Source organism: Ursus arctos, unplaced genomic scaffold (assembly GCF_023065955.2).
Source record: "Ursus arctos isolate Adak ecotype North America unplaced genomic scaffold, UrsArc2.0 scaffold_27, whole genome shotgun sequence".
Taxonomy (NCBI): domain Eukaryota; kingdom Metazoa; phylum Chordata; class Mammalia; order Carnivora; family Ursidae; genus Ursus; species Ursus arctos.
Genome location: NW_026622952.1, coordinates 8,486,492 through 8,510,334, shown reverse-complemented (window position 1 = coordinate 8,510,334; position 23,843 = coordinate 8,486,492). Strand labels below are relative to the sequence as shown.

The following is a 23,843-nucleotide window of genomic DNA, read 5'->3' as shown; positions in this document are numbered from 1 at the left end:
AGAATAATTGTAAAATCTCATTGCATTGTCAGTTCATCAGTTTATCTCTCTAGTTTTGTCAACTTTTTCTTTATATGTTTAGAAGCTATTTCATTAAGTTCATCATTGTTTTAAAATGCCATATCTTTTTGAATAATTGAAATGTTTTTATCTTATCCTCCTTAGTAATTCCTTTTTTAAAATTTTCGGACATCAACCTGAGTTGCACTTTTTCATACCGTGGTGATTGACTAGGTCTGAGCTTCAGGCCCATGCCTGGAATAAGGCTAGTATGGATAAGTAAGGGAGGATGGATGTTTTCCTAGAGGAGATTAGGAGTTCTGTTATGGGCGTTAAATAAATATAACAACCCCTACACCAAATTCAGGCATCTTTTTACATCTTTGGTACTATATTTTTTGCCCAGGGTCCCTCCTTCCTTGGAATTAGAAACCATATTTAAGTGCAACATGGCCTTTACAACTTTTATTTCTGGATCTGCACTTAAGTGGGATGATCTGAGGCGGGTTGCGGTAAGAACTAGTTCTTTTTCTTCTAGTTTCCCTAAGCTGCAACAATTAAGATGATAAGATATATTGCTCTTTCAAAAGTATTACTCCGGATGCTTAAATTGGAAGAAAATAAGACTTCCTCAATTTAAAAAAGTGATCATAAAGGAAATGTAGTAATTGATCTCCAAGTCCTCCTTGACAGATATCAAGCGGAACTCACCGTTTACCTATATTTACATTTTTTTATTTCATGAAATTCTCTATTTATCTAATGCAGTGTTATTTTATCAGTCTAAGAAATCTGAAAAAGTTTTGGATAGCAAAAGTGTGTTTAATCTTATCATCCAAGTAGGATCATTACCAGATGACAGATTTCCCAACTTTTTCTAAACACACTGATATGCCGTCTGATAGAAGAAACATGAAGGAAAATAGCAGAAATCTCATTAAGGCTGGAAGAAAAATAATGAGCAAAGTCCAGCCATCTAGACAGCTTTCAAATAAGATCAAAGCCAGCTTCTCCCCATGTTTTAGGTTTCACAGAATCATATAAACCAAGGGCTGCAGTTTTTAGAATCAGAGATCTATAGAGTTAACATAAAGAATTGAAATAGAAAATGACAGACTCGAATAAGCTTTCTCTTTCCCACAAGTTGGTATTACAAGAGCCACTTCAATAGTTTTCTAGACCTTTAAGATTCAGAATCCCCAAATATTGAATGCTTACTTTGGGCCAGGCATACTTCCAGTTCCCCCATTCTTTGCTGTCCTGAAAGGGACATAAATATACAGACAGTTGCTTAAAATCTTGGTTTTGGACAATAGGAAAAATGCAAGTATGCACTTTCCCCATTTTAAAGCAGTCTTGCATCTTTGTTAGAGACCCTATGCACAGATCTGTCTGCTGCAGCACTTCCAGCCCTTACAGCGTCTGTAGGACTCTGATCCTGATGTAAAGACATCCTTATCACAACTTCTTCCCAAGAGTGTTCTCTTTCTTATGGGAAATTTTATGATGAAACCATAGGAAAACCCACAGGGGGAACAGTAGAGCATTTCCCATGTAATTAACAAGACAGCTGCTGTTTAATCTTGAAGAATAGGTGGAATCTGCAGAAGCATGCCTGATTATAGCCAACCCTTTGTGCAGTGATTCGCAAGCTGAAGACACTTCAAACATTATGAGGTAAGAAGCTGGCACATTGTTTTATATGCTTCACTGCTGATTTTATTTCCACCTCTTTTAAAATAAAGCCTAGTGCAATGGACTAAAGAGGAGAAGATATCATCTGTCACAGCACTAGGTTCATCATATTCCAGGTTTCTGCCTTTTTTTTTTTCTCTCCCAGAGGCTGTGAAGATGTAGGAATAAGGAAGTAAAAAATAAAGTATTCTGAGTATCTCTGTGCTTCTTCACATACTTTCCTAAAGTTTCATATGGATAATAACTATTTAAATTGAAAAAGCAAGCATACAAATAACTGATCACTGTTCAGATAACACCATTATAAATAACATCTTTAACCCACCAAAAATAAAGATGCCATTTGTGATTGGTCAGCCCTGTTAGTAGACTTTACTTCTTGGGGTTTTTCTCCAGTAGTTCTGCTGAAATATTGGGTATCATTTGGTATAATGTGCTTGTGATTATTGGCAAGTATCTTCAAGATGACTAGAATTGGTGTTGACCACCTTTAACTATGGGCTATCTATAAGCAGGAACTTGACTTGTAGTAATAGCTTCATTATGATAGCAATGGTATTGTGCCTAACCCAGATGAACTCCTGGTCCCCAGAGCGTAATAAACATACATAGCTGAAGGTGATTCTACAAATAGCAAGAAACAGTTGAGAACATATGCTGTGCATAATACAGTGTGTATGAGATAAACCTTAGTTTCTTAATATGTATAATGAGAAAGTTGAATAAGATAGTCTATGAGCTATGAGTCTATGAGTCATGTTATAGACAGAAATTCAATCTCTGTTTTTTCCTGTAATTAATGTGTTTGAGTCTGAAGGCTAAAATACATGAAACTGTCTATTTCATCCTCAAGAATTGGTTCCAGAAGACCACAGTCTCCTAGTACTAAGAGCTGACCTTTTCATTCATTTCATTCACTAAATCACTAAAACAACAGCACTGTTTACTGTGTATGCTATTAAACAGAACATTTTTAGAAAACAATATGACAGTGAATTTTATGTGTTGTTTTATTAAGCTTACCCACATCAATTTAATTATTAATTTAATTCTTAATTTAATTATATTGCAAAGCCATTGGATATAGCACATCACTGATGAGTGTATTTGTTATTTATGTAGGGTTCTCTCTATCAAGAACTATTACCCTAATACCAGAGTCATCATACAGATACTTCAATCCCATAACAAGGTATGATAACATTCTAGTCTATCTATTATCCTCCTCTTTTAGTCTATGGAGTTAAATGACTTATTTCATCTAAGTAGTAGAACTTATTAATTGCTATAATTAATAGACCTATAGGTCTACACGCAAAAAGGTTTTTCCAGTTACAGGTGAAATTTGGAGTATCATTAAGATTGTTAATCACTTCGGGTATCCTGGGTGTCTCAGTTGGTCGAGCATCCAACTCTTAGTTAAAGCTCAGGACGTGATCTCAGGGTCCTGGGATTGAGACCCACATCAGGCTCCATGCCCAGCAGGGAGTCTGCTTGAGGATTCTCTCACTCTCCCCTTGCCCCTCCCCCTGCTCTTGTTCTCTCTCTCTCAAATAAATAAATAAATCTTTTAGAAAAGATTGTTAATCACTTAAAAATGTAAATTTGTAAAGAAGTATAGTTTCATATTTTAAGACCTGCTGCCTGAGAGTCTAACTTCCAATCCACCTGAATCTAGGTGCTGAGATCCTTTCCTTTGGGACGTTGACAGCTCTGGGCATACCCTCAGCTACTGGGTGTCCCTAAAAATGAATTAGGCTGATTTGACAATCACAAAGGTTTGAGAGAGAACCAGAAGCTATGGCAGGGATATACAGTAAGGTTCAACTCCTACACAAGGCCATTTCTTCAAAACTGGGTGAGGTGGCTGTTTTAGCTAATGCAGAACTTCAGGGGAAATGAAGGGAGAGAGGAATATATTCTAAATGAAAGAATAAGATAAGACCTCAGAAAAAGACCTTAATGAAACAGAGATGAATGACTTACCTAACAGAGAGTTCGAAACAGTCATAAAGATGCTCGCTGAGCTAGGGTGAAGAATGGATGAAGAAAGTGAGAATTTCAACAAAGAGATGGAATATGTAAGAAAGTACCAAATAGAAATCACGGAGCTGAGGAATTTAATAACTGAACCAAAAAAATGCAATAGAGGGGTTCAACAGCAGACTAGATGCAGCAGAAGAATGAGCAAACTTGAGGACAGGGTAGTGGAACACACCTAATCAGAGCAGCAAAAGGAAAAAAGAATGAAATAAGTGGCGATCGCTTAAGGGACAATGTCAATTGCATTACAGGGGTCCCAGAAAGAGAAAATGAAAGGGGCAAAAAACGTATGTGAAGAAAGAGTAACTGAATACTTCCCTAACCTGGGGAAGAAAACAGTCATCCACATCCAGGAAGCAGAGAGAATTGCAAATAAGATGAAGTAAAAAGACCCATACTAAGGCTCGTAAAGTATCAAAAGTTAAAGACAAGGAGAGAATCTTAAAGTCAGCAAGAGAAGAACAACATTTGATCCACTGTGGGACGCCTGGTGGCTCAGTTGGTTAAGCATCTGTCTTGGCTCAGGTCATAATCCTGGGGCCCTGGGATGAGAGTCATTGGGCTCTCTGCTCAGCGGGGAACCTGCTTCTCCCTCTCACTCTACCTGCCTCTCCCCCTGCTTGTGCTCTCTCTGTCAAATAAATAAAATCTTAAAAAAAAAAAAAAAAAAGGAAACCACTGTAAGACTACCAGCAGATCTTTTAGCAAAAACCAGAAGGGAGTGACCCAATCTATTCAAAGTACTGAAAGAAATAAAAAAGACTGCCAACCCTGAATATTCTATCTTGCAGTGTTGTCATGCAGAATGAAAGAAGAGAGTTTTCCATACAAACAAGTCTAGAGGAGTTCATCATGACTAGGACTACTTTACAAGAAATGTTAGAGAAACTTCTTAAAACGGAAAGGAAAGAGCCACAATTACTAACAGGAAAAGATACGAAAGTATACGTCACAATGGCAAAGGCAAATATGTTGTAAAATTCAGAATAAACTAATGTTCTAAAGATGGATTAATCACTCATGAAGCTAGTATGAAGGTTAAAAGACAAAAGCAGTAAAAGTAACTATAACTGTGACTCCTAGAGCTGCACAAGGCCAGAAGCTATAAATTGTGATATCAAAAATAAAATGTGGGAGGGGGAGTAAAAATGTAGTTTTAGAATGTGATCAAACTTAAGTATAGATTGTTATAAAAATGAGTTATATAAACCCCATAGTAACCAAAAAGGAAAAACCTATAGCAGATACACAACAAATGAAGAGAAAGAACTCTAAGATCTACACAAAATCAGATCACAAAGGAAGAGAGCAGGAGAAGAAGAAAGGAACAGAGGATTTACAAAACAGCCAGAAAAAAATAAACAAATGACAATAGGTACATACCTATCAATAATTATTTTAAATATAGATAGACTAAATTCTCCATTTAGATTTAAAGAAAAAGATATATATATATATATATATATATAATAAAATATATGATGTAAATATAATGGAGTTTTGTTCAGCCATAAAAAAGAAGGCATTTCTGCATTTGCTACAGTATGGATGGGCCTTGAGGGAATTATGCTAAGTGTAATAAATCAGAGAAAGACAAATACCATGTGATTTCCCTCATACATGATACCTTAAAAGTTAAAAAAAAAACAACCCGAAACATACAAATACAACAGATCAGTGATTGCCAGAGGTGGGGGTGATGGGGGGGGGTGAAATGAGTGAAGGGGATCAAAGAGAGCAAACTTATGTTTATAAAATAAATAAGTCATGGTAATATGATGTACAACATGGTAACTATAGTTGATAATACTTTATAGTATATTTGAAAGTTGGTGAGAGAGTAGATCTTCAAAGTTCTCTCCTAACATTGAGGTGGTGGATGGTAACTAGACTTACTGTGGTGGTCATTTCAGAACATGTACTAACATTGAATCATTTGCTTGTACATCTGAAGCTACTGCAGTGTTATATAACAATTATATCTCAGTAAAAACAAGGACAAAAGCAAACAAATAAGATTGTACATTCAGGACAGAATCAGAGGTCTACATCATTTGACCCGATTTTGCAACTCTCACTATTTTTGTTTTAAAAAGTGGGAGCAGTAGACCACTCACAAATTTTAAAAGCCGAATTTGTTCTTATCCTTTCCACTGATGTGAGCACAATAAATGCTTTCAAGTAAATGCTTTCAAATAAATGCAAGAAAGATGTCCATTCAGAAAAACAAAACAAAACAAAATAAATGACTTTCTTGAATTGTATTTCTTCTTAATGTCTGACCTACTTTCTATCATGAAACAGGTTTTTCTGCCAAAGATCCCCAGTTGGAACTGGAATATGGGAGACAACATCATCTGCTTTGCAGAGTTGAAGCTTGGCTTCATCGCCCAAGGCTGTCTGGTGCCAGGCTTGTGCACCTTTCTCACGTCTCTATTTGTTGAACAAAACAAAAAGGTAACCTTGTAAATTGTTGAATCTTGGCTTGTTACCCCCATATCCTCACATGTTAGGATCAGAAATAGAAAACAAACAAACAAACAAACAGGGGTGCCTGGGTGGCACAGTCCTTAAGCGTCTGCCTTCGGCTCAGGGCGTGATCCCGGAATCCCGGAATCGAGCCCCACGTCAGGCTCCTCTCCTGGGAGCCTGCTTCTTCCTCTCCCACTCCCCCTGCTTGTGTTCCCTCTCCTGCTGGCTGTCTCTCTCTGTCAAATAAATAAATAAAATCTTTAAAAAAAAAAGAAAAAGAAAAAAAAATTGAGGAAGACAAGAAGGGCCCAAGAAATGAGATTTGACTTCCATTTGAACTATGAGAGGATTGAGAGGTTTAGACTGAAGTCCCAGGTACTGCACTGACCTTGAAGAAGTTATCGATCTTATTCTTGTCTAAGAATATTTATCTGCAAAATAGAAATCATAGCCTTGCTTCCTACCTGCAGTCCACGATGTTATGAATATAAAGGTAGAAGTACTTTGAGTTATTGAAAGCAGAAATATAAATAAAAATAAAGGTTATATTATTAGTGGTAAAACCATATACTTAAATATAAATTAAATACATAATAATTGATAATAAATGTATTCATTGAACAAATAATTAAAATCAAATTTTTCAGGTTATTTTGGGGACATTCTATACAGTAATAACAATAGTCACCACATACTGGGTACCTACTTTGTCACTCATTTTAAATACCTTATGTTTCCTTTGCTGATATTTCAAGGTAGAATCCCAGTAATGGGTCAGTGAAGCTAACTAACTTGATCGATAGTTATGTTAATGAGTAGTAGAGGTAGAATTGTCTGACCTAATGTCTTACCACTCTGCTCGATGCCTGTGGTTGTTGGGTATCTACTCACAGTCTCCCACATCAGGTCCTTTGATGTGGTCCTTTGAGACAAGCGGCTCACGGGGACTATTGGGATGACTGTTACAGCACAAAGTATAGCCTTCGAAATGCCACCCACATGAAATGTTTCAGGAAAGGTTCCAACCCTCAGCTGGACCCAGTATCCCATTGTCCAGAGGCTCTCCAGAGAGTGACGTTTCCTCTCCATTTATTAGGAGTCTATATATGCCTTCTCTTATATTCAGTTTCCCTCTTGGCCTTTCTATACACTTTATTTCCTTCATTAATAGATTTCAAAAAATTTTACATCTTTTTTTGGTTTTGTCCCTGGCACTATCTAAAACAAAACAAAACAAAACAAAACCCAAACAAACAAACAAAACAAAACAAAACCATGAAAGATGCTCTGGCCAGCAAAATGCTAGCTGGAAAACACGGAATTCTTCTGTAATTCTTTCTGCGAATGTGAGGAAATACCACATGCAGATAAATAGAGATTACCATCAGACAGTAGGAGATGAGCCTTGATGCTGCTGTAAGGAAGCCGCCTTAGCCTTCTCTTCCTGCGCACTGTGCATGGCCTCAAAAAGCGCTTGCGAGGAAATTGTCTCTGCCTGTGCTGTGTACTTAGAAAGTGCAAGGTAACTTCTGCAAGATTGTTATTCATGTATACATGTACTCAGGCTCTCCATGGAGTCTCCAACCAAGACATTGGAATTTGTAAACTGTTGCCACTCTGTGGGTTGGAATTAATCCCTTTCACCAAGTCTCAAGGACAGGGATGTTTGAGAGGGTGCTTCCAAAATGTTAATTGTGCATGCACATCCCCTGGGGATCCGGTTAAAATGCAGATTCTGATTCCAAAAGTCTGAGTGGGGCTTCATTTCTGAAAAAAGCTCCCAGGGGTGTCCTGCATGCTGGTCTTTGGGCATTTTAAAGACTGGAACACATTAACAAAAGTGAATGACAGTAGTAGCATAGTATACACAGTCCACATAGTAACAAGATAACATGTGTCATGATGGCTCTGATTTTAATCTCCGTGGCTGGAGAAAGTAAATAGAAAGAGAGCTCTCTCTGAAGACTTCATGTCTTTCCTGGAAATAGAGGAGGAAGAGATTTAAAACCAAGCCTATATTATGTTGTTCTTCTTTCTGTGTAATCTAAAGTTGTAACCATCTCACTGAAGGTGGTCGTCTGTCAATATTCATCATAAGAAGGCTTTGGGTATAGGAATTAAGAGAGATTCGTGGTTACGATTTTTTTTTTTTTTTTTGGAAGTGAAGTCTAAAACCTACTTTCTGAAATCCTAAACGAGGCAGGATCAGGGTAAGATTTTTTAATGCTATACTCATAGCTCTGGTGTTTTAGATTCTATAATAAACTATTAACTTAAGTTTAAGAACTAGGACTCCAGTGTCTCATGATTGATTTTTCTCGGATTGGACACTTACTTTCTCTGTCAGTTTCTGCATCAATAAAATGAGAGTTGTTCATCTTATAACCTGATTTTTCTAAGTATTACGTTAATATCTGTAAAACTTCCAAGTACTCAGATTCCAGGACCTTCAACTGTATTAATTATATGGTAAGAAATTATAGTCCAAAGAGATTTCCAGTTGCTTCAGGGCACAGAGCATTGCATTAGGCTTCAACTTAGATTAGATCTACTCCAACTGACATACTTGAGCTCCCTGATTCTACTGTCTAAATCCAAAATCCATCTTATCTTCCTGTTTCCCTCTCTGATCTTTAAAAAATGAACACAGAAAGCCTTCTCCATCTCTATCATTTTTTTACCCTCTTTCAAAAACGGAAACATTTACATTAGAAGCAGTGAGCCCGTTTTTTTAGTTACGGGGACTTAAGTAGGGACTCCCAGTGAAATGAGGGCTCCTCAATAGAGAAAGTTAATAGAGTGGATGGGAGAAGGCAGGAGATTCAGCTGAATTTTGGAAAGGGGATTGCAGGGCCAGTGCCTGGATTGCTTGATACAAGTAGTTACTTCTTTATAAGGCAGGATATTTTTCTCTGTGTGTGTGTGTGTGTGTGTGTGTGTGTGTGTGTGTTGTGTTGTGTTGTGTTTTCTAAACCACACACTGGCCATCTGAGCAGTATTTCTGAGCTGGTCTTAACCCTTCACAGCCACAGTGTTTCAGAGCTTATAGAAATTCCAAACATTCAGATGGGATTCTGGGCTTTACGAGCAGCCTGCCCTGCCACGTCAGAGCAGTGTGGTGGGGGTCTCATGGCAGCAGATGGGGGGAAAGATGACCAGGATGAATGGAGAGCCTACCAAAATTCTGAGTTCTTACACACATATCAGAGATGAGTTACCCAACAGGCCACCCGCCCCCACAGACTGTATTTAGACTTTTTGAGAGATATCCTTCTCCCTTCCCATCTCCCTTTTCTCTAGAAACCTACTGCTGTCCCTAGTTTTTATATTCTCATTTCCATTGATCAGGATGGCTCATTAAGTTCATTTGAAGCTATGAAGAGTTCTGATACTGGGAAAAAGCCTTGAATGTTTTTTCTTTGTGGCATATGGCTACTCAATAGAAAAATAATATGTTGAAAAACAATCTTGAACAGCCATATCTATGGAGAGACAACTTAGATTCCATATTATTCTTCTCCTCTTATTGTTACTGACTCAAAAACCAGTCTACCTTGCTGAAATTATTAGGAGAGGAATTCCAGTTTCCAGCAAGGAGTCTTGAATGCACTCTGGGAGGAAACCAAGTCATGATGCTTTCACTTCATTCTGAACTCTCTCGTGTAAATAGTTGAGATGTATGGTAGAGTTTTAGTTCTTCCTTTGACATTTCTTCAGTTAACCACTAGGACGAATCTCTTTTCTATGACTTAAGCGCAACGGGTGCTGGTTGGCTGCTTAACAGGCTATACAACTTGCATTATAACATCCCATATTCCCTGTCAGTGTGGTACATGTGGCATGATTGTGTATTCCAGGTCTCTCCTAAACAGCCCTGGCAAAAATATTTCTTTAATGGCCTGAAGAACAAAATCCTGACTCAACGTCTCTCTGATGACTTTGCTGGAATGAGTTTTCCTGAAGTTTCCCGGTAAGTTAAAAGAAATACTTTTCTCATTCTTCACGCAATGACATTCTTTCAACAGTGTTCACTGGGGGGGTCAACGTAGGCCAGGCTCCATGATAAACACTGAAGGTGTAAGAATGAACAAGTCTGCATCTCTGCAATTTAGAAGCTTGCAGTCTAGGTGGGACAATTTCATATTTGTCACAGTCGCCATGCTGGCTACGCTATACTTTAGAATGGATTCACTTGCATTCGGGAGTCTCTTCCTCTGCCGAGGTGCTAGCGTTTTCCCAGGCACAGAGCACAAAGTGTTGGTCATGTTCTTGTGAATTAGCACCCTGCTATCCGCTTTCCTCACAATTACTTGTCTTCTTTCCTAGGCTTTGCTTTGTGAAGTTGGGACTCATGCTGATAGCCATCGAACACAAATCCATCTTTCATGGTTACTGGTAACAATGAGAGTTTGAATCTCTGCAGCTTTTTAAAGGAGAATCTTTATGATTAAGACTTTTCCAAAAATACAGCCATAACTAAGCTTTTGCCATTTGTTGAGAGCCAGCCTGTTGGGCACCCACTATGCTGTGGTGTACTGTCTCTAATGACTGGGGTTAGAATCTAATGATTGGAGTTAGGATGGTTACCCTAGTGGGTAGACAGGGGCTTTGTCTTTGTTCCCATGGCCCTCCCCAAATTCTCTTTCATGAGCAGGGGAGAGAACAATGGTCTCCTTCTCAGATCTGTTCCTTTTAATTTATTCCTAGATATTACAAGTCTTGACCATGAAATAGCACTATGAATTAGAATTATTTATGACAAAAAAATGTTCCCACAAACCGTAGCTTTAGAAACTAAGCTACAAAATATGGCAAAATGGGAATTTGGCCTACTGAACAAAGTCTGCTATTGGTAGGGTACATAAAAGAAAGAAGCAACATTATTAGACCATTGGAATTTCTTAAGAACCCATAATGGATAATATGAGAAGTAAGATAATTTATCATGTAATAAAAAAGAAAATCCAGGAAAAATAGCCCATCAACTACAATGATATATATATATAGAGAGAGAGAGAAAAAATGTTGAAAAATAAGAAAAACTGAGGGTTTAAGTGGGATGGGGAACAAGAAAGACCATTATATTGACTTATGTATGTTGTTTAGTGGAAAACTAAGTTGAATTAAATTGGAATCAACAGACTAAATTCTGATCCTGATTATGACTCGCTAGCTCCTTGGTGTTAGAGAAACATCTATCCTCTGCGAAATGAGGAGGTCATGTTAATACCTGAGACCTTTTCTAGCTCTAAAACTGACAGGAGCCTTAGAATTATAGGGAAATAGTCAAAATTCAACAAGTTCGAATGATATCAGACAGACTACAAAGGAACAATTTTATGTGAATGGTTGGAAAGAAGAAAACTCTAAGCAGAGATGTTGCAAAATATATTTCCAGGCAAAAGAGGTCAACGGGGTACTGTACAAAGGAGGTCCCTAAGGAGAGAATAACAAATAGTATTGTCTGGCTGGCTAAATTCTATTTAACAGTCCTGCCGTGCTCAAGAAAATCTCAAAATCTGAATCTGTACACAAATGACATCTCTGCCACAAATAGGTTATGGTAAAAAGGATAGAGTCTTGGAACCATAAGCCAGGCATTTTGAGTTTTAGATTGGCCCAGAACTTGGCCTTCAGCAACATGGGCTATGCATTGGAATTATTTGCAAAGCTTTAAAGGCACATAGATTCCAAAATCCCACTCTGAACTTTACAAAATCAAAAATCTCCAAGGGTGGGACCAGAGAATTTTTTAAAGTCCCCATGATATAGTCGGTTTTTTCACTGATATTTGTAAACTACTGGACCAAATGCTCTTGAGGTCCTTTCCAACTTTCGCATCCTACTTTTATTAGGATGACTGAGGGACATCGCAGACCAGAAGCACAAACATTTACTAAGCAGCTAATTTCTACATATATTCAAGGTGTCCTGGTGCTGTTATTAGTTAGCACATATGTACCCCTAATGAAAATGAAACCTGCTCCAACTTACATTTAACTTTGGTTTCTCACCGAAGAGTCAGGTGACTCAAAGAGATTAAGTCCTGATTTGGATAATAGCAGTCCTTTACACGATCGCTAGTTCATGACCAACAGTGTTACAGGCACTTTACTTATATAACCTCTTGAATCTCTACAACAATGGATACAATTATTAGTGCCATTTTACAGAGCAGGAAGATGAGGCCCAGAAAAGTTAAATAATTTTCCCAAACTCACATCGGTCGCAAGTGGCAGAGCCAGCATCTGAACTCAGCATGGCTTTGGGGTGGTGATTCTGATCACTATGCTGTACTAAATCCAGCACAGCCATAAGTGGAAGGAAAATAGGGCATCTCAATGGCTGCGGTTGAGACTAGTATACAGAAAAACTGGAGGGGAAACCCATCTTTTCTCACCTTTTATTTTCTCTTCTTTTTTTTTTTTTAAAGATTTTATTTATTTATTCAACAGAGATAGAGACAGCCAGCGAGAGAGGGAACACAAGCAGGGGGAGTGGGAGAGAAAGAAGCAGGCTCACAGCAGAAGAGCCTGACATGGGGCTCGATCCCATAACGCCAGGATCACGCCCTGAGCCGAAGGCAGACGCTTAACCGCTGTGCCACCCAGGCGCCCCTTTATTTTCTCTTCTAATTGATACACTTGAATAGACTGTAAAACTTGGAAAAGCCCAGGGCGCCTGGGTGGCTTAGTTAAGCATCCAGCTCTTGATTTCAGCTCAGGTCACGATCTCAGGGATGTGAGATGGAGCCCCACGTCAGGCTCCGAGCTAGGTGTGGAGCCTGCTTAAGATTCTCTCTCTCCCTCTTCCTCTGCCCCTCCCCCTGCTTGCCTGCTCATGCTCTCTCTCTCTAATAAATAAGTTAATAAATCTTAAAAAAAAAAAAAAAAGAACACTTGGAAAAGCCCTTGACAAACATAAGGATTTGTCTTAGGGAATAATTTACCATCTGCTAAGAGATAAAGCTGGATCTGACCATAGTCAGATGACGTTCTAAGTTTGTTCCAGCAGTGAACATTCTCTAGAGAGCAACTGGCCATGATCCATGAAGGGGCTATTAAGCCAGTTTGGAAAAATCTTCAAAGGGAGTTCACCTCTTCTTTCAAATGCAACCACAGCAATTATTGTGACAATATCTTCATAACTAAGTATTTAATGTGAGTTTGGAGGACACTCCCTTAAAAATAAGCGTTATGAAGGTACAATTAAGCTTATGCTTACTAGCTAGTGGTATCAGCCAGTGATAGTGGGGTGGGGGCACAAAGCCATGTTCTTTTCCTTTCAAAGTTAAAAGCATTTATTCTGCTCATTAATATTGGTCAGTAAACATTTGGAAAATGCCATCCAATGTCTCAGATAATAAACTACCTCAATATAGCCTCAACACAGCTACCCAGCATCTTTCTATTCTTAGCATAGTATGGAAGTGCTTTTGTGGTACTACCCCTTTTATTTTTGTAAGGCTCTTACACTAGCAAGTTACTTTGGAGTACCCTAACAACAGAATAAGCTTTGCCAAAACTAAGACTTCTTTCCAAAGTTAATATAAAAGGAATGTTTTAAGGGAGTAAAGGAGTACTTTTACCATGTGCAAATAAAGTGACGGTAGTTTCAAGGTTATAGGACCTCATCGTGTTGGAGGTCTGAATTAAAGGAAATAAAAATGGGATAGCCTGACAAACAGAAGGAGAAAGTGAGGAATTCAAATCGTCATAATATAGTACTGAGTCAAGGAGTATCACGGGTGAAATTTATAAGATGTCATTTTCAAACACACAAACCATAAGGAAGGAGAAAATCAAAGTGTTCATGTAGCAATAGAAACAATTCATGTGGTTCCTACTCTCAAAAATCTGTCAATCAAGATAGAAAAAAAATGAAGTCAAAAGAAATATGCAAGTTCAAAAATTGCATAGGCAAACAAAAGGAACTTTGGAATCCAGCTGGTTAAGTAGACATAATTTAATTTTCCAGGGCAAGTAGCCTAAGGATAAACACCACTACTATGACCGTGAGACTTGCAACCATGTGGCCATGGCATTGGGTAGCCTAAATTAGCAAGGCTTCATGCATCTGAGTTGGTTTAACCATTTCAGATTCAGGACACAGTCCAGGAAGGAGCACACCCTTAGCTCAGCTGTGTGCAACTTAACAATCATGTTATGACCTGACTCCCTTCTGGATATTTAGCAGCAATCAAAGATATGTAATCAAATGCAGTTTTTCTACTGTGTTTGGCAGTAAAAGGGGAGGGAGGCTTATTAACGCCACAATTTAGAGAATCCATTGGTAATGACAGACAGAATGAAACACCAAATATTGCCACAGAAATTGAAGGGGAAAATTACTGTATTTTTATTCTCTGTTTCCAGTGGTCTGGTACTAAACCCACCCGCACAAGTTAGGCTGCGTAAGAACACACTAGGGTTCTTTATTGCTGAATCTACAAAGGAAGTCATAAGGTAATTTCTTTATTACTTTATGGGGAGAAAGTCCTAAAGCAAATGCAACTTAATGGAAGACAGACTGAGTCAGCGCCATGCTTCCTTAGCATTGAGCCTCACATAAGTCATTCTTGATTTGCTTTCATTGTCCAGAGCCTCCTTTTACTGTGCCACCTGTCACAGTGATATCTTTACTCCGGAGCTGATTGGAAAATGTAGCTGCAAAGCCAAGATCCATCGACACTTCCCAGGTAACTGCACTTTATATCTGGTTGCTGTCACCCCAGCTTCTGGGGGCATGGCCAAAGGAAGAGGAGAAGTTCTCTCTCTTAAAAGATAATACCCATTGAACTTGGCCAAGAAGTGGCAGATATTTCCCCACTGGGCATACAAAACCTGAGAATCAGTCTTTTAGAGCTGGAAGAAATCTTGCTAGGTATCTAGTTAGGCTCCTTCACAGGCCAAGCAAATGAGTACTGAAAGAGATTCAGTAATGTTCAAAGTCAAGAGCCAACTGGAGGCACCCTCCCCCAACTCAATGCCATACCTGCTGACTTTTAGCCCATTCCTTTTCACTCCATCACAATGGTCTCCCCATCTTCAGTCTCAAGGCCACCTCATGACCATTCTTTTAAAAAAATTATTTTATTGGGCTCTGTTTATTTGACAACATTGTGTAAATTGAAGGTGTGCTACATACTGATTTGATATATTTATATTGCAATATGATTGCCACTGTAGTGTTAGCTAACACCTCTCTTTTGTCACATAATTATAGTTTCTCCTAGTGTTGGGAACAGTACCATTCCTTGAATACTCGGTCTTCTGAATGGATTATAGGGGATTTAAAGTTTACTCATTCTGACATAGTGATGAGGAAATGTAATTTTTTCTTTTGTCTCTAATTGAACTCAATAGCTTACCAACAATCTCACCCTATAGCAGCAAAGGAGAAATCGTCTCAAGCATTCATGATAACTTTGTCCCTTGTAGTTTAAAACTTAGTCTCTTCCAGGTACTTTAAGATTCTGTGAATAAAATCCCAGTGTTTCAGCATTTAAACCGAATTCAGAATTTGAATTTCCTATCAGAACTATTCTTATCTCTAAGGTTCTTACCCCTCAAGTTCTTATCTTTTCCTTCCCCCCAGTAGTCTATTTAAATGCAGGAGTAAATTTGCTCGACATCATGGTTGTTGCTGTTTTTTGTGGTTTTTTTTTCTTTTTTTTGAGAGAGCAAACGTGTGAGCCGGGGTGGGGGAGAAGAGCAGAGGGAGAGGGAGAGAGAGAGTCTTAAGCAGACTCCACACCCAGTGAGGAGCCCCAGTCAGGGTTTGATCTCATGACCCTGATATCATGACCTGAGCCTAAATCAAGAGTTGGACACTTAACTGACTGAGCCACCCAGACAGCCCTGCGGTTGTTCTTATAGTGGACAGCAAGATACCCTTTCATGCAAGCCCTTCCTGGTTCCTGAGGTACCTCATTCCCTCGTAAGTGTCAGCTTCTGTGACCTCTCTGTCTGTAACCAGTATCAGTTCTTCCTGGGTTGGATCACCTTCTGTCATTTGTTACTGAAATCCATCATCCCAGCCATAGCCTCTGGTCTGGAGGTCTGCAAAGCCCCTTTTCTTGTATTCCTGGTCTTTCCATTCCATATGTTATTTTGGCCCCTCAGCTGTTTGGGATTTTTCAGTCTCCTGGTGTATATATATGCATGTCAGGAGGTGGGAGCCCTCTCAGGCCACTTGCTTCCTCGTCGCCTCCTCCGTAGTTATCTTGCATAGTTACCAAATACTCTTCTAAGCACCCTCCACCAATGAAAATCCATATGAAAATGGAAAAACATCCCTCATTTTCCCCCCTTGCACACCACTAAAGCTGTCGTATTTCCCTTGTCCAGCCATGCCTCACCAACCTGAAACACAAGTTGTGTGTGTTGGCTGTGGGAGAGTGGGTGGGTCCTTTCTGAGGAATCCCAGCTCTAACATTTTTATATCTCAATAGCTTTATTAAGATATAATTTAAATACCATGAAATAAGACTTTTAAAGTGTGCAGTTCAATGGGTTTTAGTGTGTAAGCAGATTTGTGCAACCATCACTACAATTTTAGAACATTTTTCGGAACTCAGAAAGGAACTCCGTACCCAATAGTGGTTACTCCCCATTCCCTTCTGCCCACACCTCTGGCAACCCAACCACTAGTCTACTTTCTGTGTCTATACATTTGCATGTTTTGGCCATTTCATGAAATGGGAATCAGACAGCATGAGGCCTCTTGTGTCTGGCACCCTTCACTTAGCCATGTCGTAGCATGTAACAATACCTCATTTCTATTTATGGCTGAAGAGTATTACGTTGTATGGATATACTTCATTTTGTTTATTCATTCATCTGTTGATGGACATTTGAATTGTTTCCACCTTTTGGATATTGTGGAGAATGTTGCTATGAATATTGGCGCTCAGGTATCTGTTTGAGTTCCTGCTTGCAATTTTTCATGTATATACCCAGAAGTAGAATTGCTAAATCAGATATTAATTCTATATTTAATTCTTTGAGAAACTGACACTGTTCTCCACAGCGGCTACATCGTTTCACATTACCAGCAGCAATGCACAAGAGTTCTAATTTCTCCACATCCTTTTTTAAAAAATAATTTTCCTTTTTTTTGTTTTTTTTTTAATATTAGCCATCCTAATGGGTGTAAATTGGTATCTTATTGTGGTTGTAACTTGAGTTGCCCTAATGGCTAATGAAGTTGAGCATCTTTTTATGAGGATATTATTGGCCATTTGTATGTCTTTGAAATGTCTATTCAGATCCCTTACCCAGTTTTAAATTGGGTTGTTGTCTTTCTATTATTGCGTTGTACACAGTCTTTATATATTCTAAATACATGTTCCTTCTCAGATGTATGATCTGCCAATATTTTCTCCCATTTTGTGGTTTGTCTTCTTATTTTCTTCATATAATTTGAGGTACAGAAATTTAAATTTTGATGAAGTCCAGTGATGTATTTTATCTTTTGTTGCTTGTGTTTTTGTGGAATAGCTAACCTGAGGTCATAAGGATTTACTCCAATATTTTCTTCTAAGAATTTTATGTTCTTAGCTCTTACTTGGAGGTCACTGATCCATTTTGAGTTGATTTTTGTGTTTGGTGTGATGAAAGGGTCCAACTTCTTTCTTTTCGATGTGGATATTCAGTTGTCCCAGCGCCATTTTTTCAAAGAACTTCCCCATTGAGCTGTTTTTGGTAACCTTGTCAAAAAACTGTGGACTGCAAAGGTGTGGGTTTATTTATGAGTCTCAGTTTTATTTCTTTGACGTGTATGTCTAGCTTTGTGTCAGTACCACACTGACTTGACTACCATAGTTTTGTATTATATTTTGAAATTTGAAATATGAGTCCTCCAAGTTTGTTATTCTTTTTCAAGATTGTTTTGGTTATTCTGGGTCCCTGCATGTCCTTATGAATTTTAGGATAAACATGTCAATTTGTGCAAAGAAGGCACTAGGGATTTTGATTGGCATTGTGTTGCATCTGTAGATCAATTTTGGAAATATTGCTATTAAGATAGTAAGTCTTCTGACCCATGAACATGTGATGTCTTTATATCTATTTATATCTGTAATTTCCTTCAATAGTGTTTTATTCTTTTTAGTGCTACTGTAAATGCAATTGTTTTCCTTTTTTAAGATTTTATGTATTTCTTTATTTTAGAGAGAGAGCGAGAGCGTGAGCAGTGGGGAGGGGCAGAGGGAGAGGGAGAGAGAATCTCAAGCAGACCATGCTGGCACAGAGCCCTACATGGGGTTCAGTCCCACAACCCTGAGATCATGACCTGTGCTGAAACCAAGAGCTGGATGCTTAACCAACTGAGCCATTCAGGTGCACCTGAAATTGTTTTCTTCACTCCATTTGCAGATGATTCATTGTTAAGGTATAGAAATATGGTTGATTTTTGTGTATTGATCTCAACCTTACTGAACTTGTTTTATTAGCTCTAATACCTTGTTTTATGGCCTTTTATTTCATTTTCTTGCCTAATATCTGCTCATTAATTTATGATTTTAGTAATATTGGTATTTCTTCATTTTTATGGCCAGTCTTGCCAAAAATGCTTGTCAATTTTGTTGGGTTTTTCAAAGAACCAATTTTAATTTATTTTTATCTACCACTGTTCAATCTTTTGATTAAATTATGTATACTCTAATTTTTATTATTTCCTTCTTTCAACTTGATATGGGTTAATTTTCTCTTCTCAATGTCTTAACATGAAAGGTGATTAGGTCATGTGATTTTAGATCTTTTTTTCTTTTTTAATAAATAGAGGCATCAATATCAATAAAATTTCCTCTAAGCACTCTTTAGGGGCATGTCATATTTTTGATGAGCTGTGCTTTCATTTTCCATTAATATAAAAGTATTTTATAATTTCACTTGTGATTTGTAGGGGGAGGACCCATTGGTTATTTAGGCATGTGTTGTTTTTATTTCCACATATTTATGAATTTCCCCAATTCCTTTGTTACTAATTTTTCATTTCATTTCATTGTAGTTGAAGAGCATATTTTGTATGTCTTAAATTCCTTTAAATTTATTCATACTTATTTTATGGACTATTATTTGACCTATCCTGGGAAATATTCAATGTATAGTTGAGAAAACTATGTATTCTTCTGTCACTGAGTGGAACGTTATATAAATGTTTGTTAGGTCTAGTTGGTTTATAGGGTTTTTTAAGTCTCATATTTCCTTGCTGATCCTTGCTGATAGAACAATGGATAGTTGTTCTGTTATTGAAAGTGGGGTATTAAACTTCCAGTTATTGTTGTTGAATTGTCTGTTTCCCCATTTAAATATGTTAGTTTAATGAATCATGTATTTTGGATTTCTACTGTTATGTGCCTATAAGTCTGTTATATCTTAGTGATAGACTAACCATTTTATCATTATAAAATGTCTTTGTCTTCAGTAATATATTTGTCTTAAATTCTATTTTGTGCGAAATTAGTATAACCACTCCAGCCCTCTTTTGGTTACCATTTGCATGAAATATCTTTTTTCATTCTTTTTCTTTCAATCTCTTAGTGTCTTTGAATCTAAACTATGTATCTTGCATGCAGCATACAGTTGGATCATGTTTGTTTTTTTTTTTTCCATTCTGGTAATCCCTGCTTCTTTATTTTATTTTATTTTTTTAAAGATTTTATGTATTTATTTGACAGAGAGCAATAGCAAGAGAGAGAGAGCACAAGCAGAGGGAATGGCAGGCAGAGGGAGAGGGAGAAGCAGGCTCCCTGCTGGGAGGGAGCCTGACGTAGCGCTCTATCCCAGGGTCCTGGGATCATGACCTGAGCCGAAGGCAGATGCTTAACTGACTGAGCCACCCAGGCGCCGCCCCCCCCCCATTTCTTTATGGCAGAGTTTAATTCATACATATTTGATGTAATTACTGATAAGTTAGTATTTACAACTGCTGTTTTACTGGGGTTTTTTTATATGTCATATCTTTTTTGTTTTTTAAATCATTAATTACTAATTTCTTTTGTGTTAGATATTTGCTAATGTACCATTTTAAATCCCTTGCCATTTATTTTCATATACATATTTTAGTTATTTTCTTGGTAGTTGGCCGGGTTATGCTGTTAACATGACAACGTATAATAATCTTGTTTGGATTAATGCCAAGTTAGTTTCTATAGTATATAAAAACTATGTTCTTATATAGTTCCATTTCCTCCCTTTAGGTTATCATCACACACTATGTACTTACATATATGTGGCCATCAGCATAGATTTGCAATTATCTCTTTACACATTCATCTTTTAAATCAGATAGAAAAAAAGAGGTTACAAACAAAAAGCCCTATATTTTCTTTTATAACTACTTATGGAAATATACCTCAACCAGTGTTCTTTATTTCTTCATGTGGATTTGAATTACTGCCTGGTATCCTTTTATTTCAAATTCAAGGATTCTCATCAGTATTCGATGTAGGGCTTGTCTAAAAGCAATGAACTCTAAGGATTTTTTGATTTCATTTTTGAAGGATAGTTTTAGCAGATACAGAATTGTTTCTTGGCGTTTTTTTCATTCAGGACTTTGAATATGTCATCCTACTGCTTACTGGCCTCCATTGTTTCTCATAAGAAATCAGCTGTCAATCCTATTGAGGAGCCGTTGTACGTGATGAGTAACTTCTTGCTGCTTTGAAGATTCTTTCCTTTTCTTTGGGTTTCAGTAGTTTGATTATGGAGTGTCCAGATGTTGATCTTTTTGAATTTATCGTATTTAGAATTTGTAAGCTTCTTGGTTGTGTAGATTAATGTTTTTCATCCAATTTGGGAAGTTTTTGGACATTATTTCTTCAAATATTCCTTCTTCCCTCTCTCTCTCTCTTCTCCCTCTGTGACTCCCATTAAGTGGTATATTTATATGGCATCCCAGAGGCTCTCTCAAACTCCATTCACTTTTCTTTCTTTATTTTTCCTTCTGTCACTCAGAGTGGGTAATCTCCCTTGACCTATCTTTGAGCTGACTGATTCTTTTTTCAGCATGCTCAAACTTGATCTCAAATTACAATAATTTCTTATCTCAGTTATTATACTTTCAACTCCAGGATTCCTGTTTTTTGAATAACTCTCTTTTTTTTTTTAGTTTCTTAAAATTTTCATTTATTTATTTGAGAGTGAGAGAGAGCGAGAGAGACAGAGAGTACATGCTGGGGGGGTGCAGCAGAGGGAGAGGGAGAAATAGACTCCCTGCTGAGCGGAGACCCTCCATGTGGGGCTCAATCCTGGGACCCCAAGATCATGACCTGAGCCAAAGGCAGTAGCTTAACTTAACTGACTGTGCCACCCAGGTGCCCCTAATAACTTCAACTCTTTATTGGTATTCTCTGTTTTGTGGGACATCATTCTCATATTCTTTCAGTTCTTTAGCTATAATTTGCCTTAGTTCTCTGAACATACTTAAAATAACTTTTAATAGATTAAAAGTCTTTGACCAGTAAATGCAATGTCTGGGCTTCCTCAGGGACAATATCTATTGGTAGCTTTTCATCCTGTGTATGGGTAATACTTTCCTGTTTCTGTCCGTGTCTCATAATTTTTTGTTGAAAATTAGATATTGCAAATATAAATGTGGTAATTATGGAAATCTAGACTTCACCCACCTTATTCCCCAGTGGGGTTTTTTGTTGTTGTTGTTGTTGTTGTTGCTTGTTGTAGTTGTCAGTATTTTAGTGACTTTTATGAACTATATCATGTCTGCATCTTTGTCATTTGTAGCCACTGAATTCTCTGTTGTGTTAGTTTAGTGGTCATCTAATAATTGGACAGAGATCTTTTTAAATACCTGCAACCAATAAATCTCCCAGTATTTGTCAAGGTATTTTGTGTTTTTGTTGAGGCATGCCTTCAATACTCAGCTAGGCAGTTGACAGCTCTGCTTTAGCCTTCACTTCCTGCTTGCACAGAACATAAAGGTCAGTTAGAGGTGAGAGCTTAAGGCCTTCTCAACATGCACACATCTATACATGGTCCTGGAGTCCTGTGCATGTGTGTCCTTTTTACATTTTCAGGACTGTTCCAGAGTTTTTTAAAGTGCCTATGGACAACTCATTCCCTAGCTTCCCCTTTAAACTTTTATTGAGTCTATCATTTGCCCTATCTTTTATCCATTGCCTCAGACAGTTGTGATACTAAAACATATGCTATAGCTTACTGGGTAGAGGATTTTAGAATGAGGTAAGTTCAAATAAGGTTGAGAAAGATAAGCCATTCAAGTCATATCATCCAGAGAACCACCACACAAGTCAAATAATGACTCCTTTTTGGAAATAAGGCTTTGAAAGAAACGCAGTTCTGCTCTACTCCCTCTGGCACCAGGAATATGGGGCATTCTTTTGCAAGGATACTAATTAGGTAGGGAGTTGGAGATGGGACTAATATAAGTTAAAACACCACAAATATTGCTGTTTTTACTGAGATATATTCATTTTTCTGGACTAATTTTTCTTGGATCAATGCCAATTAGTTTTCAGAATTCTAAAAAAAATCATTCTGATCACTTTTGTCAGTTTATTCTTTGTTTTTATGGGGGAGCAAACTTTCTGAAGCCTTTATCATTTTTTTTGTGTGTGGCTCAGTTTCATTTTTGAGAGATAGTTTTACTGGGTATAGAATTTTTGGTTGACAGTTACCTTCTAGCCTTCATTCTTTCTGATGAGAAGTCATCTGTTAATCTCACTGCTAAATCAAGTTGTGTCTGTCTCTTGCTGCTTTTAAGAGTTTATTTTTGTTTTTAACTTTCAGCATAGTTCCTATGATATGTCTGTGTCTGGATATCTTTGTGTTTATCCTGTTGGAGTTCACTGATATCTTTGGATGTGTAATATAATAGACTAAGTAATGGCCCCCAAAGATAGCTGTACCCTAGCCCCTGGAGCCTTGTGAATGTTATTTTCATATGGCAAAAGGAACTTTGCAGATGTGATTAAATTAAGGATCCTTGAGATGGGCAGATTATCCTGGATTATCTATGTGGAATCTAAATGTAATCATAAAGGTCTTTATGAAAGGGAGGCAGAAGGAGGAGGTTCAACTATGTAAACAAGAGAAAAGGGCTTGTGGTGAAAGCAGATGGAAGCTGATTCAGAGAGAGAAAATGTTATGTCATTGTCTTTGAAGATGGAGGAAAGGGCCACAGGGTAAGGAATATAGGGAGCCTCCAGTAGCTGGAAAAGGCAAGGAGATGGATTATCCCCTAGAATCCCTGAAAGGAATTTAATGCCCTGATTTTAGCCCAGGGAAAATTACTTCAGACTTCTGAACTCCAGAACTGTAAGAGAATAAAAGAATGTTGTTTTAAGCCAACATTGTGAGTAATTTGTTACAGCATTCACTGGAAAATAATACAGGCATACCTCAATTTATTGTGCTTCACTTTATTGCACTTTGCAGGTATTGCATTTTTTACAAATTTAAGTTTTATGGCAACCCTGCATGTAAGTCTTTTGGCACCATTTTTCCAACAGCATTTGCTCACTTCATTTTTCTGTGTCACATTTTGGTAATCTCACAGTATTTCAAACTTCAGTATTATTAGTATTATTTAATATTATTATATTTATTATGACGATCTGTGATCAGTGATCTTTGATGTTACTATTGTAA

General features: G+C 37.6%; 1 protein-coding gene across 1 annotated transcript in view; it reads left to right on the top strand.

The window, feature by feature from the left end:
• Positions 1-23,843, top strand: part of KCNU1 (potassium calcium-activated channel subfamily U member 1) — a 149,704-nt gene that overhangs the window by 48,449 nt on the left and 77,412 nt on the right. The window contains 8 exon segments of the mRNA XM_057303372.1: positions 407-512; positions 1,595-1,677; positions 2,818-2,887; positions 6,043-6,195; positions 10,068-10,180; positions 10,537-10,605; positions 14,586-14,675; positions 14,811-14,908. Of these exon segments, the coding sequence (XP_057159355.1) occupies positions 407-512; positions 1,595-1,677; positions 2,818-2,887; positions 6,043-6,195; positions 10,068-10,180; positions 10,537-10,605; positions 14,586-14,675; positions 14,811-14,908 (782 nt within the window).